Source organism: Tursiops truncatus, chromosome 1 (assembly GCF_011762595.2).
Source record: "Tursiops truncatus isolate mTurTru1 chromosome 1, mTurTru1.mat.Y, whole genome shotgun sequence".
Taxonomy (NCBI): domain Eukaryota; kingdom Metazoa; phylum Chordata; class Mammalia; order Artiodactyla; family Delphinidae; genus Tursiops; species Tursiops truncatus.
The window spans coordinates 38,882,918-38,900,384 of NC_047034.1; the positions used below are offsets into that span (position 1 = coordinate 38,882,918).

Consider the following 17,467-nt stretch of genomic DNA (forward strand, 5'->3'; position numbering starts at 1 on the left):
TTCATACTTTGTATGTACATATATGTGTGTGTGTGGTTTAGAAATGTATAAATATTTTTAAGTTTTCACTTTTTTCCCTCCTCATATTATGTTTTGAAAATGTTTCTATATTAGAGTATGTAGATCTGCATAACTGGACATAATTTGGATATGTGAGAATTGATTTATTCTATTGTTGAAAATTATTCTATTGAAAATTTAGGTTGCCTCTCATTTTTTTTTTTTCTTTTGCAAATGCAGCTGCAGTACATTGCCTGTTCATGCCTCCTTGTTCATAAAGTGTTTCTTTAGGGCAATACAGAGAATACAATAGAGCAGGAGTTGGCAAAGGATGGCCCAGGGACCAAATCTGGTCTGCTGCCTGTTTTTGTATGGCCTGCACCAAGAATGCGTTCTACATTTTAAAATTGTTTTATTCAGTAATCTTTCCCTCACTGATTTGAAAGATCACATTTAATATATTGTAAATATCCAGATACACACGGGTTCATTTTTGGGCTCTCTTTTCTGTTGCATTGATCTATTTAATTAGTCCTGTTTAAAATATTAGAGTTTTGAATGTCTTGATTCCCAGTAAGGAAAGTCCTGTGCTCCTTTTTGTTCTTTTTTGGAGTTACATTGGCTGTTTTTGCGCATTGCTTCTTCTGTATGAATCTTAGAATTCCTCAAAAGTGAAGTTTCTCAAAACACCCTTTGGTATTTATATTGGAATTTATTAGATTTGCTTTGAATTGTATCTTTGAGTAGAGTTGACATGTCTGTAATGCTGAGTCTTCCCAGCCTTGAATAGTAATTTATTCAAGTCTTCCTTTATGTTCTTACATAAAGTTTTATCATTTCTCAGAAGTCTTGTGCATTTCTTTTTGAATTATCGCTATTGTGTAGGAAAGGTATTGATTTTTGTTTTGAGTTGATCATTTTGCATCTACTTTAAATCTTTTTTTAGCTCTAGTGACTTTTCAGTTGTTTCCTTTGAATTTTCTAGATTGATGGTCATATCATCTACAAATAATGACAGTTTTGTTTTTGCCAACAATTTTAACTCTTGCTGCATTTAATTGTTTCACTATACTTGGTCCTTTGGTACAGTTTTGAATGATACAGGAAAAAAATGTCTTTTTCTTTTTTTTTTAATTACTGTTTTTTAAAAAAATATTTATTTATTTTTGGCTGCATTGGGTCTTTGTTGCTGCGCGCGGGCTTCTCTAGTTGCGGCGAGCAGGGGCTACTCTTTATTGCTGTGCGTGGGCTTCTCATTGCGGTGGCTTCTTGTCACTGAGCACCGGCTCTAGGTGCACGGGCTTCAGTAGTCGTGGCTCATGGGCTCAGTAGTTGTGGCTCGGGGGCTCTAGAGCACAGGCTCAGTAGTTGTGGCGCACGGGCTTAGTTGCTCCACGGCATGCGGGATCCTCCCGGACCAGGGCTCGAACCCGTGTGCCCTGCATTGGCAGGCGGATTCTTAACCACTGTGCCGCCAGGGAAGCCCCAAAAATGTCTTTTTCTTGAAGCTAGTGGGAATATTTTCTCTGGGTTTTTGATATACCCTCTTTATCAACTTAAAAAAGCTTACTTTATTGTCATCTATTGAGTTATCATATGATTATTCTGCTTTAATTATTTAATCCCATGAGTTACGTGGATTTCTAATGTTTCTAATGTTGAATCATCCTTCCATTCCTGGGATAAATCTTACTTGATCGAGAGTATTCTTTGAACCATTCCTGTATTTGATTTGCGGCTATTTAATTTAGAATTTTTAAGGTAATTTCTGGAACAAAGATTGACTTCTGGTTTTCTTTTCTTGTTTTGGCTTTTTATGACTTTGGTATCAGAGTTGTGCTGGCATCCTCAAATGAGTGGAAGCTTCCCATGGTTTTCTACCCTCTGAAACAGTTCCTATGAGATGGAAATTATCCATTTCTTGACCATCTGGTAGAACTTTCTCATTAAGAATATCTGGGCAGTTTTTCTTTGAGCATAGAGCTTTGACCACAGTTTCAATTCTTCTATGTTTATGCTTTTTTTTTTTTTTAGTCTTCCTACTTTTCCTATGAGAGTTTTAGGTAGTTTAAATTTTCTAGATAAATTATCTTTTATCTAGGTTTCCAAATATATTGCTATATACTTTCCAAAGATTTTTAAATGTCGTATGTATTATTTCCTCTTGTTGTTTTATTTCACCTTATTTTCTTAATTGATCACACTTGCCAAAGTTTATCCATTTTCTTATTCCTGGAATAAAAACTTTTAGCTAAAATGAATGAAATTTAAAGTAATTTACCAGTGTGTTAATTTTTGCTAATATTTGTTGTTGGTGAGCATAAACTTCATGATAAATTTTTAAAATGTACTTATATTCCTTTCCTGGCTTAGTACACGTTCAGTTTGATTATGGCCCACATGTGTATGAAAATTGCATGTATTCACTATTCGGCAGATCTGTCTATTAGACAAGGCCTAATAATTCTTGTGATAAAACATACATAACAGAAAATTTACCAGTTTAACCACTTTTACATGTAAAATTCAGAGTCATTAAATACATTCACATTGTTGTGCAACTGTCACCACCATCAGTCTCCAGAATGTTTTCATCATCCCAGATTGAAACTCTGTGCCTACTAAACAATGACTCCTGTTACCTTTTCCCCCTAACCCCTGGAAACCACTATTTCACTTTCTTTTTCTATGAGTTTGACTATTCTGGGTACTGTATATAAGTGGTATTGTGCAATATTTGCCCTTCTGTGTCATGATTATAACTGAGCCTAACGTCTTCATGATTCATCCATGTTGCAGTGTCTGTCAGAATTTCCTTTCTTTCTGAGACTGAGCAGTATTTCCATTCTACATGTATATCATAGTTTGCTTACACATTTATCCATCAGTGGACATTAGGGTTGTTTCTTTGTTTTGTCTATTGTGAGTAATACTGCTATGAACATTGGTATACAAATATCTGTTCTGTCCCTGCTTTCATTTCTTTTGAATATATACCTAGAAGTGGGTTGCTGCATTATATGATAATTCTATTTTTAATTTTTGAGAAACTGCCATACTGTTTTCCACAATGGCTACACCATTTTGCATTCTCACTAGCAATGCACAAGGACTCCATTTTTCCACATCCTCATCAACACTTAGTTTCTGTTTTTGATTATAGCCATTTTAGTAGGTGTAAAGGTGTGGTTCATGTGGCTCATTATGGTTTTGATTTGCATTTCCATAATGAATAGTGATATTGAACAATCTTTTCATGTGCTTATTGACCATTTGTATATCTTCTCTGGATAAATATCTGTTCAAGTCATTTGCCTATTTTTGAAGTGGGTTGTTTTTCTGTTGTCAGAATTCTTTATATATTCTGGATATTAATCCCTTATTGATATGAGATTCTAAACATTTTCTCTCATTCTTTGGGTTACCTTTTCACTTTGTTGATAGTGTCCTTTTTTTGTGTGTGGTACGCGGGCTTCTCACTGTTGTGGCCTCTCCCGTTGCGGAGCACAGGCTCTGGACGCGCAGGCTCAGCGGCCACGGCTCACGGGCCCAGCTGCTCCGCGGCACATGGGATCTTCCCGGACCGGGGCACGAGCCCGCGTCCCCTGCATCGGCAGGCGGACTCTCAACCACTGCACCACCAGGGAAGCCTGACAGTGTCCTTTGATGCATGGAAGTTTTTAATTTTGGTGAAGTGCAGTTTATCTATTTTTACTTTTGTTGCCTGTGCTTTTGGTGTCCTACCCAGGAAATCATTGATAAATCCAATATTATGAATTTTTTTTCCTATGTTTTCTTCTAAGAGTTTTATAGTTTCAATTCTGTTGTTTAGATTTTTTTTTTTTTTTGGCCGCACCACGCAGCATGTGGGATCTTAGTTTCCAGACCAGGGATTGAACCTGCGCCCCCTGCAGTTGAAGCGTGGCGTCTTAACCAGTGGACCGCCAGGGAAGTCCCTGATGTTTAGATTTTTGATTCATCAACTTAATTTTTGTATCTGGTATAAAGTGAGGGTTCAAATGCACTGCTTTGCATGTGGTTATCCTGTTTTCTTAGCACCATTTGTTGAAGAGTTTAACTACCCCAGCCTTCTTTGGTTTACATTTTCATGAAATATCTTTTTCCATCCCTTCACTGTGTGTGTCCTCAAAGCTAAAGTGAGTGTCTTGTAGGCATGATGTAGCTCGATCTTGTTTTTTAATCCATTTAGTCACTCTGTGCCTTTTGATTGGATAATTTAGTTCATTTACACTTAAAGTAATTATTGATAGATATGAACTTACTAGTGCCATTTTGTTAATTGTTTTCTGTTTGTTTTGTAATTCCTTTGTGTTTTGGTTCCTCTTTTGCTCTATTCCTTTGTGATATGATGATTTTCTGTAGTGGTATGCTTTGATTCCCTTATGTTTGTATATCTACTGTAGGTTTTTGCTTTGTGGTTGCCATTATGCTTTCATAAAACATCTTATACTTATAACAGTCTATTTTATGCTGATAACAAGTTAACTTCAAATGCATACAAAAGCTCTAGGTTTTTACACTTCCACTCCACACATTTTATGTTTTGGATGTCACAATTTACATTTTTTTACATTGTGTATTCATTAACAAATTATTGTACTTGTAGTTGTCTTTAAAACTTTTTGCTTTTAACCTTTATACTAGAGTTATAAGTGATCTACCCACCACAATTACAACATTAGAGTACTCTGAATTTAACTATGTGTTCACCATTAACATTAGGCTTTATACGTTCACATGTTTTCCTGTTACTAATTAGCATCCTTTTTTTTCAACTTGAAAAAAAACCCCTTTAACATTTCTTGTAAGGCTGGTCTAGTGGTGATGAATTCTTTCAGCTTTTTTTTTGTTTTTGTTCAGGAAAACTCTTTATCTCTCCTTCAATTCAGAAGGACAGCTTTGCCAGGTAGAATATTCTTGGTTGGCAGTGTTTTTCTTTCAGCAATCTGAATATATTATGCTGCTCCTTCTGGCCTACAAAATTTCTATTGAAAAATATGCTGGTAGTCTTATGGGAGTTCACTTGTATATAACAAGTTGCTTTCTCTTGCTGCTTTTAAGGTCCTCTCTGTCTTTAACTTTTCACAGTTTAATTATAATGTGTCTTTGTGTGGGTCTCTTTAGATTTATCTTATTTGGTACTGTTTGGGCTTCCTAGATATAGATGTTTGTTTACTTCCCCAGGTTAGGGAAGCTTTTAGCCATTATTTCTGTGAATAAGTGCTCTGCCCCTTTCTCTGTTTTCCTTCTGGGACCCCCATAATACATTGGTCTGCTTGATGGCATCTATAAGTCCCTTAAGCTATCTTCACCAATTTTCATTCTTTTGTTTTTTTTTTTTTTTTTGGTTCCTCTGATTGGATGAAGTCCACTGCCCTGTCCTTGAGTTTGCTGATCTCTTCTTCTGCTTGATCTAGTTTGTTGTTGAACTGTTGAACCCTTCTATTGAATTTTTCAGTTCAGTTATTGTATTCTTCAGCTCTATGATTTCTGTTTGATACTTTCTTATATTTTATCGATTTATTCACAGGGAATTGCTCCATATATAGCTGTCCATTCAGTGCCTCCATGGGAGGAGTGGAGTTCAGGACCCCCTTATGTCACCATCTTGATCGACTCTCCTGTTCTTTTTCAAGATTGTTTTGACCATTCAGGGGTCCCTTGAGATTTCATGTTAACTTTAGTATGAATTTTTCTGTTTCAGCAAACAAAAATCTTTGGGATTTTGATAGGGATTTAATTGAAGCTAGAGACAGCTTTCGGTGGTAATGTCATCTTAACAATATTAAGTATTCCAGCCCATGAATATGGATGTCATACCTACAATGTTTTGTAGTTTTCAGTGTACAATATTTTGCCTCCTTTGTTAAGTGTATTCCTAAGTATTTTATTCTTTTTGATGCTATCGTCAATGGAATTATTAATTTCCTTTTCAGATTGTTCATTGTTAATGTATAGACATACAACTGATTTTTGCATGTTAATTTCATATACTGCAACCTTTGCTGAATTTGTTAGTTATAACTTTTTAAATAGAATCTTTAGTGCTTTCTACATATAAGATCATGTCATTTGTGAACAGAGGTAATTTTTCATCCTTTTCAATTTGGATGCTAGGCCTATTAATTTCTATTCAGCAACTCTGTATTCTTTCTTACTTTTGGTCTGTTAGGTGTCATTTTCTAGGGAGATATACTGAACCTCCTTCTGTAATTGTGAATTCCAATTGCTTTTTAAAAGTCCAATGCCATTCTAAGCCATATTGTTCTTGAAAATATTGAGGTCCTGAAATTGACACTTGGTGGGTATCTATCAACCATTGCTAAAGGAACACATGCATGAAGTATCTGTGGAACAAACATTTCTTGAAAATCTACTTTGTATCTGGCACTGAAGAGATAAACTCCTTGAAGATTCCAGTCTAGAGGAGGGGATAATCACTGTTACACAGACGTGAAGTTGTATAATGTAGTGGGGGGTAGGAAGACATTGAATTAGAGAAACCTGTGTGAATCCTGCTCTGTACTTACCAGTGTATATAACCTGGGTCCAGTTACTTAATATCTGCTCCTCTAGTTCGTCCTTTGTAAAATGGGAATAATTTAACCTACTTTGCAGTATAGGTAAAGTTCTTCACATAGTGAATTTTTTTACATTAAAAATTGTAGCTCTCTAAGACCTATATAGATTGATGCTATCTATCCCATAGCTTATAGAAACAGAAAATAGGTGATCAACACTCCCAGGTTTAGGGTGGCCTACAGTTATCAAATACCAACTGTGAACTAGGTAGATGGGGATCCTGAGCTTGCTCTGGGCAGCACAGTTAAAAGGTGGAAAGCCAGAACCTGAACCCAATTTGGGCTGGTCCAAAGCCATTGCTCTCCTGAGCTGACATTGGGCTGGAGCTTGAAGAAGGAATAAGGAGGGCACATTCTAAGTAGAGAAAACAGCTTGGACAAAGGCACAGAGATGTAAAAGTGCATGTTATGTTTGGAGAGCAGTGAATAGAGCTATACCATTGAGAAAGAGTGGCAGGAGTTAAGGTTGGAAAGTGAAATGGGCTCTGATTGTAAAGTGCCTTCCCAGTTTGGATTTTAGTCTGTAAGCAACGAAAAACCACTAAAATACTTTGCATAATGGAGAGTCATAGTCAGTGTGCTTGATGAACTAGAGGAGTAAAGGCCAGAGTAGAGCATGCCAGTTAAGAAAGAGTCTTCTGCGAAATCCAGAGCAGAGACGTACAGACTGGAGGTGGGTCCATGGTAGTGGAAAAGTAAAAACACAGGGTGACACGGTTCTGTTGGCCATTCCAGAACTTTTAGCAAGACCCCAGGCACTTAATATATGGCTTAAGCTTTCTAAATGTAACAGGAGACAGCTGTTTCCTTGGTTATTTGAAAGTTCTCTGAAATCTTTTCATATGCTGCATGGATTTGGATCCTAAGTTATAGCCTCTGCTGTTTTTAACTGAACTGGACTTCTAAACTGTGGAGCAGGTAACTGTTCCGTTTAAGCAGAGCCGGCTTTGCCTTCATCACTGCAGGTATCTGACTCTCTCTTAGGAGCATGTATTGCTTAGATCACAGTAGTAAACAGAGATTGAAAATTTTAACTTCGTTGGCCAGAGATTTTTTGACACTCCATACGTGTACAAAGTGTTGCTTTCTGAGTGCCTTCATGTATTCATTTGGCTTGGATATAGCATGGGGATGGAATAGTAAGGAAGTCAGGAGATTCTGTAACTTACGTAGGGCAAAGAACAGGTGCCCTGTTCTTTGGGAGGAAGGAACAGGTGTAAGATAATTACTGAGCGCACACAGAGTATGCGTGGGCCTTGGGTGTTACAGATTGAAGAATAGGCCACGCTGTCCTTCAGGAACTTACCATGCTGGTGGGAACATGAGAGAGATGGGTAACTGGTAAAACAGACTTCTAAGTGGAAATGACCCAAGTGCCTTGAGAATGGAAGCAAGGGGAGCAGTGTCCTGGCAGGTTGGTACAGAGATGGGACAGGGACACTGGAATGAGTTTGGGGTTTGGGTCCTCCTGACCCTGAGCGTTTCACTCTGACCACCTTTCTCTTTCACAAGAGCTATAATTGTTTCTTTTGTTGTCTTTGGTCTCATCTTTATGGCCTGTGGGGTGTCCACCCCTCGTTTGCTCTCCCTGGTCTGCACTAGTCTCTCCCGTTGCCATGTCCTTGTTTATCCTCTCTTTCCCTCTCGTTAGTGTTTTTATTAGAAAATGAAAAACTTCAGTGATTATATGGAAGAACTGTGTCCAGCTGCTCAAACCCACCCAGTTTCTTTTTTTAGCTTCTCCCCCACTTAAAAATAAAAAGCATCAGGTCCCACTTGCCAAGCCTTTGTCACTGTCTCCAGCAGCCGTTCCTCCGGCCCATATGCTCCCCCAGATGCTCAGCCCGTCCCCTCCTCCTGTCTCAGCCCCACGTGCGGGCCCTCCCTGGACAAGTGCGGGGCCCCCGGAGCACAGCCACCTGCAGCCCCACCACACCATCTGCTTCTCACCCCCACGGCCACTCTGAGCATCACTTCTGACCCAGATTCCGTGGACCGCACCCCCCACTCCAGGCCCTGGCTTGTTTGCCTGGCCAGTCCTGTGATTTCCAAGGACAGGATGTTGACTGGAAAAGATAGAGGAGTTGCCATGGAGATATGAATAAACACACTTGCAGACACCTCGCAGCAGGAACTGCAAACTCTTCTGACAGACGTTTAGTTCAGCCCCAGGTTTCCTTTGTTTGGGTTACATGCCTCACCTTTGGAGTTAGTGTCTTAGAGGGAAGTTTAGAGCCGTCGCTAAACTGTTAGTTATAGCATTTCCACACACCAGCCCTTGTTTCTTCTTTCAGAGACAGCGAGCTCACCCCGAGGAATTAGAGGGTACCTGCTCTTGGGCCTGAAGAGTGGGTTATATTGACACTAACATGGAGAGAAACTGCCCCAACCTGTCGCATGAGTTAAGAGTCAGTGCGAAAGCACTGGTCATCCCTGTAGGGGAACAAAGTGGTGCTTTCCAACGTGCTTGGCCTCCCATTCTTCCTTTCTCCTCCAGGTCTCAGGGCTGTGAGGGTGAGGAGGTTGCTACGTCTTGCCTGAACATAACTGGGGACACAAGAGGCTCCCCCTCTCTCAAATGTGATACCAGGTGGTAGTGGGTGGGGGGAGCGAGGGGGCCTAGCACTGGGACACTATAAAAGGACGCTTTCCCTGCCCTGGGGTGCATTTTTCTGGGCCCCAGGGGGAAACAGGCATGTTTTTGCCATTGCTCCTAGAGATGAGAGCGGAAGGGAGGTTCTGTGCCCCATGGGCCGAGAGAGAAGTTAGCTCTACAATGAAAGTAGAAGAAAACCTTTGACCCTTTCTCAAGAGGGCGCTGTTGACATTTTGGGCCAGGACGGTTCTATCCCACACATTGCAGTATGTTTATAATCCCTGGCCCGTCAAATGCCACAGTTACCTCCTGCCAATTGTGTTGTCCTTGGGACAACCAAAAATGTCTAGCAAATTTCCAAACGTCCCCTGGGGTTTTTTGCTGCCAGAATACTGGATGGCCACAGACTCATCTGTCCTCTGGGAAGAGACCATGACGAGACCAGGGCTCTTTTTTATCCTCATGTAGTCATGGTAATGAAAATGAAAATCTGTTTACTAATCAGTGCCTTATCTGATCAAGTCAGCAGTTCTTTTCATACCTGTTGGATCTTCATTGCACAGTGATTTTTTTTTTCCCTCCCTATTTGGTTTACAATTCCTCAACCTTTCAAGCACCTGAGCCGTGAGGATGGGTGACTAACATGTGAGGCTTGACCCTGCCCATGAACAACCTGCATCCTAGATGGGAAGGACCACAGGAGTGATGACAGTAATTGCAATAGGACTTCAGAAGAGACAGTGCAAAAGACAGGAAGTGTTTAAAGTGGGGATTTTGGCCCTGTGGCCCTAGGGGCCCAGAAAGTCATATTTATTGACGGAGCTGGCTGGGCCAAGGGAATATACTCTTCCAGCCTTGCCCAGATGGCATTTTTTTTTCCTCCGGGGAACCCTGAATGTGGTGCTTACCTCTAGAGTTCCTGTAAACCAATGACTAAGGCCAGATGGTTCCCGAGATAGAAAGAAATCCCTGATGTCAAATCTGTCACCTTCTACAATGAGATGAGGGAACCCAAAGAGGAAAGACGAGTTGCAGGCAAGGCTTCCGTCCCCTTTGCTATTAATTATTACCCTCCTGTGGATTATCCAGACAGGTCCTCTTTTTCCTTTCTTCTGGCTCATCATTCTGCCTTCCCACTGGTTCACAATGAAGAGACACAGTGTTCTGTCAAGTTTGCTGCGTGTTGGCAAGGCTAATTTTGCCAGTTCAGAGGATGGGGCTCTTAGTTAAAATTAGGTTTTGGGATTTTCTTTATCATCATCTATTTTGTCTTCCACCCACTCACCCCGGGGTGGGGGTCAGATAATCAAGAATTGCCCATGAGCATCGTGATTTCTCCTTAAGTCTTTGTAGCCTATTGATTCCAACAGCCTGTGCCTTTACCATTCCTGTTAATTTTTAAAAAATAAATTAACTATTTCTAAAGATTGACTTGTAGTCGGTCATTTCAAATCTTAGATCTTCCCTCCTGTCTCTGAGATAAGAGGCTCCTTTGTATTTGCTCTTACTCTGACTTCCGTTTTTCCTGAGTAGAAATAGGAATTTATTGAATCGTGTAGCTGAGAGAGATACTGGGGTAATCAGAGAATCAAAGGAAGAGCAGTAGGAACCAGGGTCTCAGGTGCTGGAGAGAGGACCCCCGTGCCTCCAGCCCTCACTCTCTGCTGCATCTCTTCCCTTGCTCTGCCTCTTGCCCCCCAGCTTCGCCTCCCCCTGTAGCCCGGCCCTCGCCCTGTACCAGGTAACCCGGCACCACAGCCCCGCTTAGCAACCTAATGCAAACAGTGTTTTCCTCTCTGGTTATCTCTGTGTTGATTATTTAATAATTGTAATCATTTCCCACAAAAGGAGAACCACTTTGAGCTTTAACCAAGCAATGTGCGCTCTCTGTAATCAACATTAAAAAGGGAAAGATCAGTGGGGTCTTTGAACTCCCCTAACAGGATATAAGGTTAGGGAAGACTGATAGCGTTTGAACAGAAGTTCCTCACGTTCCTTAGAAATCAAATGTGTTATCAGTGACCCCTGTACCTGGAGAGAATTATTTGGGCACATTTATGTCAATTACAACAGTTCATATTTTCTTGACTTATTATTGTGGATTTTTCCCCCATCTCCCTGCTTCCTCTCACCCCACCTCCTGAGTCACTGCTAATTGAGTCAGTAACACTCAGAAAGTATCTTCCTCTGCTCGAAAATGCAGAAACTGGCAGGTTAATGTCTCCTTATTCTCAGAGGTGAAGAGTGCTGAATTACAATTCTGCTTCATCCCTGTTTCTCTTTCATTACCAGTTTTTATGCTGTGTAGTTCTCTCTTCTCTGGTCTCGTTTGGCCGCATCCCCTGTGCATGGTTGTGGCCTCTCAGAGGAGGGGGAGAGACTAGAGGTCATCTTGTCTGGTGGCCTCTAACCAGGGGCATGTCAGCATCACACGAGAGCTTTCCAGAACAACCATGTGCAGGCAGACAACTTAGTCACTGCCTGCTACACAGCTTATCCATGAGAAAGTCACACTCTCACAGATGGTGGCAGTAAAACCCATGCTCCAAAATGATGCTAGAGGAGAGAGCCATGGATGGGAAGCTATAGGGTAGCAGGTACATCTGAGCCTACAGACCAGACCTGGGACTGGCAGGGGAGAAACGGGGAGGGGATCAGGAATTCCTTTCTCTAGGCTTTCAGAGGACGCTACCAAGGCTTACAGAGTAGCCACAGATGATCCATAGTAGGGTCACCAGGAATAAGTAAATCTCCTATTTGAGACTCACCCTCTAGCTTAGTCTTTTTTGCTTGTTAATTCAGAATTCTGTTTGTAACAGGAGCACAGCTGAAATCAAGATGCAAGTGACCCCAGAGATGTGCAGGCTTTAGGAAGATATTCAGGAATGATCTCTAGAACCTCTGCTCTCTCTCTTTCCTATGTCTTTTTTGTTTTTTTAAAAAAAATCTTTAAAAATCTTTATTTATTTGGCTGCGTCGGGTCTTTTTGCGGCATGCGGGATCTTTTCGTTGCAGCCCGCGGGCTCTCTAGTTGCAGCGCACGGGCTTAGTTTCCCCGCAGCATGTGAGATCTTAGTTCCCCGACCAGGAATCGAACCCATGTCCTCTGCATTGGAAGGTGGATTCTTAACCACTGGACCACCAGGGAAATCCCTCTTTTCTGTGTCTTTGGATTAGGCTGAGGTATTTGTCGGAAACCTTGGGTTGAGCCGTACCTGGTTCTCATTCTGAATCTGCAGTCCCGAAGGACAATCCCGGTGCACGTACTGATGGGGCGCACATACTCCAGCCACAGCATTGTGATCTCACTCAGTAGGTCACCAGAATGATCAACGCTGAGAAATAAACACTTTGTTTAAGTTATGAAATCCCTGAGAAAATATTAAAAGGGGAGGAAAAGTGCAGTGAAGACCTTGGACGGACGAGCAGAAATTTTTATCATCATTACTGGAAATCATCTCTCCAGTTCCTGCTTGTTTTAGGTGCTGTGATAAGCTGACATTCTCTGATGCTGCTACAAGTTCACTCTCGGTGGGGCATGTACCCTGAGCTCTGATTCCAGGAAGGGGGTTGGCTTGTACTGATTCTCCTGAACCCTTTTAATGGGATTCCCACTATTAGTGGGTCAGATTTATGGGGGTGCTTCCCTGAGTCAAGTTAACTGGCCCAGAAGATCGCCCTGAGCTTGACCTCATTACACAGAGTTGTGCTTGTCATCATGGAGAGGAGTCTAAACAGTTCTTGTACCTGTAGGTTTATGTGCAGAAAGCGTGTGGAGACATTTCAGCTAGATCCTCACTAGGTTGGGTGCTTGTGTTACACATGTCAGAGGGAAGCCCATTTTGGCAATAGGAAATAGCAACTTGGGAGTGTGTCACTTCATTCCTTACACCAGAACGCGCATCTTGCAGGAATAGAAGTTTTGAGAGCTGTTTAAATATCAACCTACCTCAGGCTCTGCAGGGAGGCATCCTGAGCTGGTAACAGAGAAAGGCTGTGTGATGTCTCAGCCCGATTTTTTCCACCCTTGTGTTGAGATGCCTTCTACCTTTTCCCCATAGGCCCAGTTCCTCTCCCCACAAGCTCGCCGTCGACTCCATGCTGCCCTGGCATCTTGTTCCACCTCCATGCTGATCCTGTCCAACCTGGTGTTTCTTGGGGGCAATCAAGTCGGGAAAATCTACTGGAATAGGATCTTCATACAAGGTAAGTTGCTGTTTTCAGACAATTTCTTGTTTTCCGCATTTGTGCCGCTGGTATCCCGTATGTGACGGCAGGGAGGCATTCCTTGCTCTGTGCGTGGTGTGTGACCTATAAACATACCAGCCAGGAGCAAAGTCCTGTGTTTAGCTGTGGTTTTAACTGTTCCCTATTTTGATGTACATTTTATCTGCCGTGTGTGATACTCATCATCAAAATGTACCATCCCACATCTCCCGAACTCTATCATTCCCTTCTACTAAGCTACCTCTCCAATTACTGGATTTTTCCTAATCTTCCCTGCTATCTTTAGATCAGCCTTCACTACACTGTAGAGTCTTAACCTTGTTCCACTTAATACCCTGAACGTCCTACCAGGAGAATGTCCTAGAAGCCCCATTGTGCTGCTGCTGTGGGCACGGTGCCTGGTTTGCCACACCTCTTTGTTGTGGATTTTTTTTTCTGAACACGGGCTTGCCAGTATCAGCAACCAACCTGATGTTTAATGTACATGTGTTTAATGTCATGTATGTCTCCATGTCCACAGCAGAGTCACCCCTGCAGCGGGTAAAATTGCATTAGTAATTGCATTGCATTAATAATTGGTCATCATTTATTTATGGTCATCATTTCCTTTGGGCTAGAACTGAGAGTTACATCACGTCCTAAGAGTATTGGGAGAATGGGAACTACTCACAGAGCACATTATTCAGCCAGTTCACTGTGTGTTCAGAGCAAAGGTCCCCTGTTCCGTTTCCCTGACCAGTGACCTGGTTTTGTGTTTTTGGTTTCGGAAGTTTTGCCAAGTGGTAATGGTCATGGCTAGGCTGTTACCTCTACATCTGGGTCCCCGACAAGCCAGCGATGCTTTGGCTGCAGCTCTTTTCACAACAGAAATAACCCCAACACAGCTGCATGATCCCAGGGTGCCAGGTCATGAATCTAAACTGTGGCAGGCTTAGGTGAGCCAGGCTCAAAGGGACCGTGAGAGAGCCCTGTTCTGCTTTCATCTTGTCACTACAATACCCCTTTGATCTTGCTTTCTGAGAAATGTTTTAGCTGATAGTTCCTGAAAAGACCAGGTACTTTTTTAAGTGGAAGCTGCCCTTTAATAAAGATGGGAGGTGGACTGTCCTGGTGGCGCAGTGGTTAAGAATCTGCCTGCCAATGCAGGACACACGGGTTCGAGCCCTGGTCCAGGAAGGTCCCACATGCTGCGGAGCAACTAAGCCCAGGTGCCACAACTACTGAGCCTGTGCTCTAGGGCCTGTGAGCCACAGCTACTGAGCCCACGCACCACAACTACTGAAGCCTGTGCGCCTAGAGCCCATGCCTCACAACAAGAGAAGCCACCGCAATGAGAAGCCTGTTGACACAACTAGAGAAAGCCCACGCGCAGCAATGAAGACCCAACACAGCCAAAAATAAATAAATTAAATAAATTAATTAAAAAAAAAAAAAGAATTCTGATTCGGGAAAATCCCACATGCCGCAGAGCAACTAAGCCCGTGCGCCGCAACTACTGAGCCTGTGCTCTAGAGCCTGCGAGCCACAACTACTGAGCCCACGTGCCACAACTACTGAAGCCCACATGCCTAGAGCCCGTGCTCTGCAATAAGAGAAGCCACTGTAATAAGAAGCACGCGCACCGCAACGAAGAGTAGCCCCCGTTCACCGCAACTAGAGAAAGCCCGCACACAGCAACAAAGACCCAACACAGCCCAAAAAAAAAAAAAAAAAGATGGGAGTTAATGGGGTGCAGAGGACCTAAAGATAAAAGAATCCTCCTTGAAGTGGGCAACACAATGTCGACCTTTCTTGCCTCCTCCCACCATGCCTAGCACAGTGCAAAGAACACGATGACTCTGGAAAATGCTGACTTGGGCTTTGCTGGTTACATGAACAAGAAGACTCTAATCTTTGCTTCAGTAAATAAACGCAGCGGGTTTTTGCTACTTGTGAGGCACTGAGAAGACAAGGGTGGAGAAGGAAGCACAAATGTGGGAGCCAGACATGCAGACGTGTCAACAGAGTCAGGTAATTGCTGTGCCAAAGGCATAGGGGATTGCTGGACATCACAGCACGGAGGGCTGGCTTTCCTGTGGAAGTTGAACTTCACAGAGAGTATGGAACACTAGCGGCTACGTCAGACCATCCCAAACTCTCAGCAATTTTTCCCCATAGAGGTGTATTCCTCTCACAGTTCAGTGAAGGTCCAGTGGTTTTTTCTAAGCAGTGACTCCAGGAGCTAGATGGTTTCTGTTTTGATTCTTCACCTTGTTGTCCCGGCATTATGGAGGAGAAGAGAACACGGGGACAGTGTCACCAGGTACTAAACACCCCCGCCAGAAGCAACACTCGGCGTTTCTGCCCACATTCCGTTGGCCAGCACCAGTCATGTGACCACCCTAAATGCAGTTCAGGGAGATGTGGGGAAGCACACAGGTACCGTAGGCTGTGGCACGGCAGGACAGGGCACATGAGGCAACTGGCTGGAGGCGCCCAGGAGGCAGTTAAAAATGTGACCTGGCATTGGGGAGGAGGATGGACGGAATGACTGTGAGACAGGGCATGGAGGCGGTGGGTGAGGCCGTGGGAGTGGATACAGTTCGCCAAGCAGCACACACACAGTGAGAAGAGACAGCTGGGAGGTAAAACCTGGCGATGCTGGCATTTAAAGGGGCAGAGGAAAGATAGCAGCTATAAGGTGTTCTTTCTGCTTCTCAAAGACATGAAGATCAAAGCGTGATTTGCCCTGCACCCGGTGGAGCTAACATCAGGCACACGGGGGAGCGGGGAGCAGGGCTCTGAAATATCTGGTCTGCTTCTGCTGTGTGGGTCCTATTATGATCTACGACTGGATATACCTGTGTCCTCCTTGGAGCTAGGTGCTGGAGTCCCAAGCGAATGATTCTCTGAATATGGAGGGTCCTGGAATCGTTTCTCTCTGGGTTCTGAGGCCAGGGAAGCTCAGCTTAGAAGGCATTTTCTGTGTCAGAGATTCTTCACATCAGCCTGGTCCCATCTCAGCTGGTCTGTCCCATGGGTGCCCTCAGTCTGGGAAGGTTTCCTGGGGGTTTGGTGGTTACCTCGTTTGTTCCCCGCTGCGGGTCTTTTATCCCTGAGTGATTGAATTTAGATAGCTCTTGGAGGAAAGTGAACCAGATGGTGCCAAATCTACCGTCCTTGAGAACTCTGGATTTCTTTTCATAACTAATTTGGTTGACCTGATAGAAGATTAGTATGAATATTCATGTTTTGGTACAAAAAAGTACTAATGAGTTTATAGGCTGCTTCCTCAGCCGCTGCTGGGGGTGTCATATTAGCTTTCTAAAATAAAAAGAATCTGAATTCTGAAAATCGTCTGGCTCCAAAGGTTTCAGATAAGGGATTGTTGTGCTGTACCTATAGCTGCTGATGGATGAGCCAGGACTTAGACATCCTGCTTGTCTCTGGCCTCTTCCTTTGGCCACGTGATCAGGAGCTGTTTTTCCAAGACCCATCTGTACACACGGAGGAAAACATGAAGGAGTGAGCCAGGAGGTCTGACTGTGGGGAACGGAGAGCGGTTAAGCTCAGTCTCTAGATTTCCAGCTTTCATGGGAAGGTAAATCTTCCCCCAAGGGTAACCACCCTTGTCCCTTTGTGCCTTGATGGGCTGGGACTTGCAGTGACAGAGAGGAGCTGGTAGCACCACAGACTTCCAAGGTGTCCAAGGAGGACAGGGATTATGGAGGAGATTACCAGTGCCCCACAGTGAATGGGATGTGGATACACACACGCCCTAAAGGACAGCCTCATTAATCCTTAGGGAGCCTTTTCCCGGTATCACTGGTGTCTCTAGAAGTATCTCACGATTAGCCTGGAGGAGTTGCCTTGTCTCCCTGACTCCAGTTCACTGCTTTAGACATGGATTTGTTTGCTTTAAGCTACAAAGCTTGTTTTAGTAAATATCTAAATATTTACCTTATGTAAATATCTCTATCCTGGTCTCAACGGGGTTGGTGATGTGAGGCTGTAAACCCAGATCCTTCCCTTTCTGCTGTGCACTCTGCCCAGCTGTCCAGAA

General features: G+C 43.0%; 1 protein-coding gene across 17 annotated transcripts in view; it reads left to right on the forward strand.

Moving 5' to 3' along the window:
* The window catches only part of HHAT (hedgehog acyltransferase), a 368,333-nt gene that overhangs the window by 292,212 nt on the left and 58,654 nt on the right, over nt 1–17,467 (forward strand). For all 17 annotated transcript variants that reach the window (XR_012331015.1, XR_012331016.1, XR_012331010.1 and 14 more), the window contains one exon: nt 13,260–13,404. Coding sequence is in view for 12 of the 17 variants with exons in the window: in XM_073802932.1 (XP_073659033.1) it covers nt 13,260–13,404 (145 nt within the window). In the remaining 5 variants the exon portion in view is untranslated. The remainder of the gene's footprint in view (nt 1–13,259; nt 13,405–17,467) is intronic.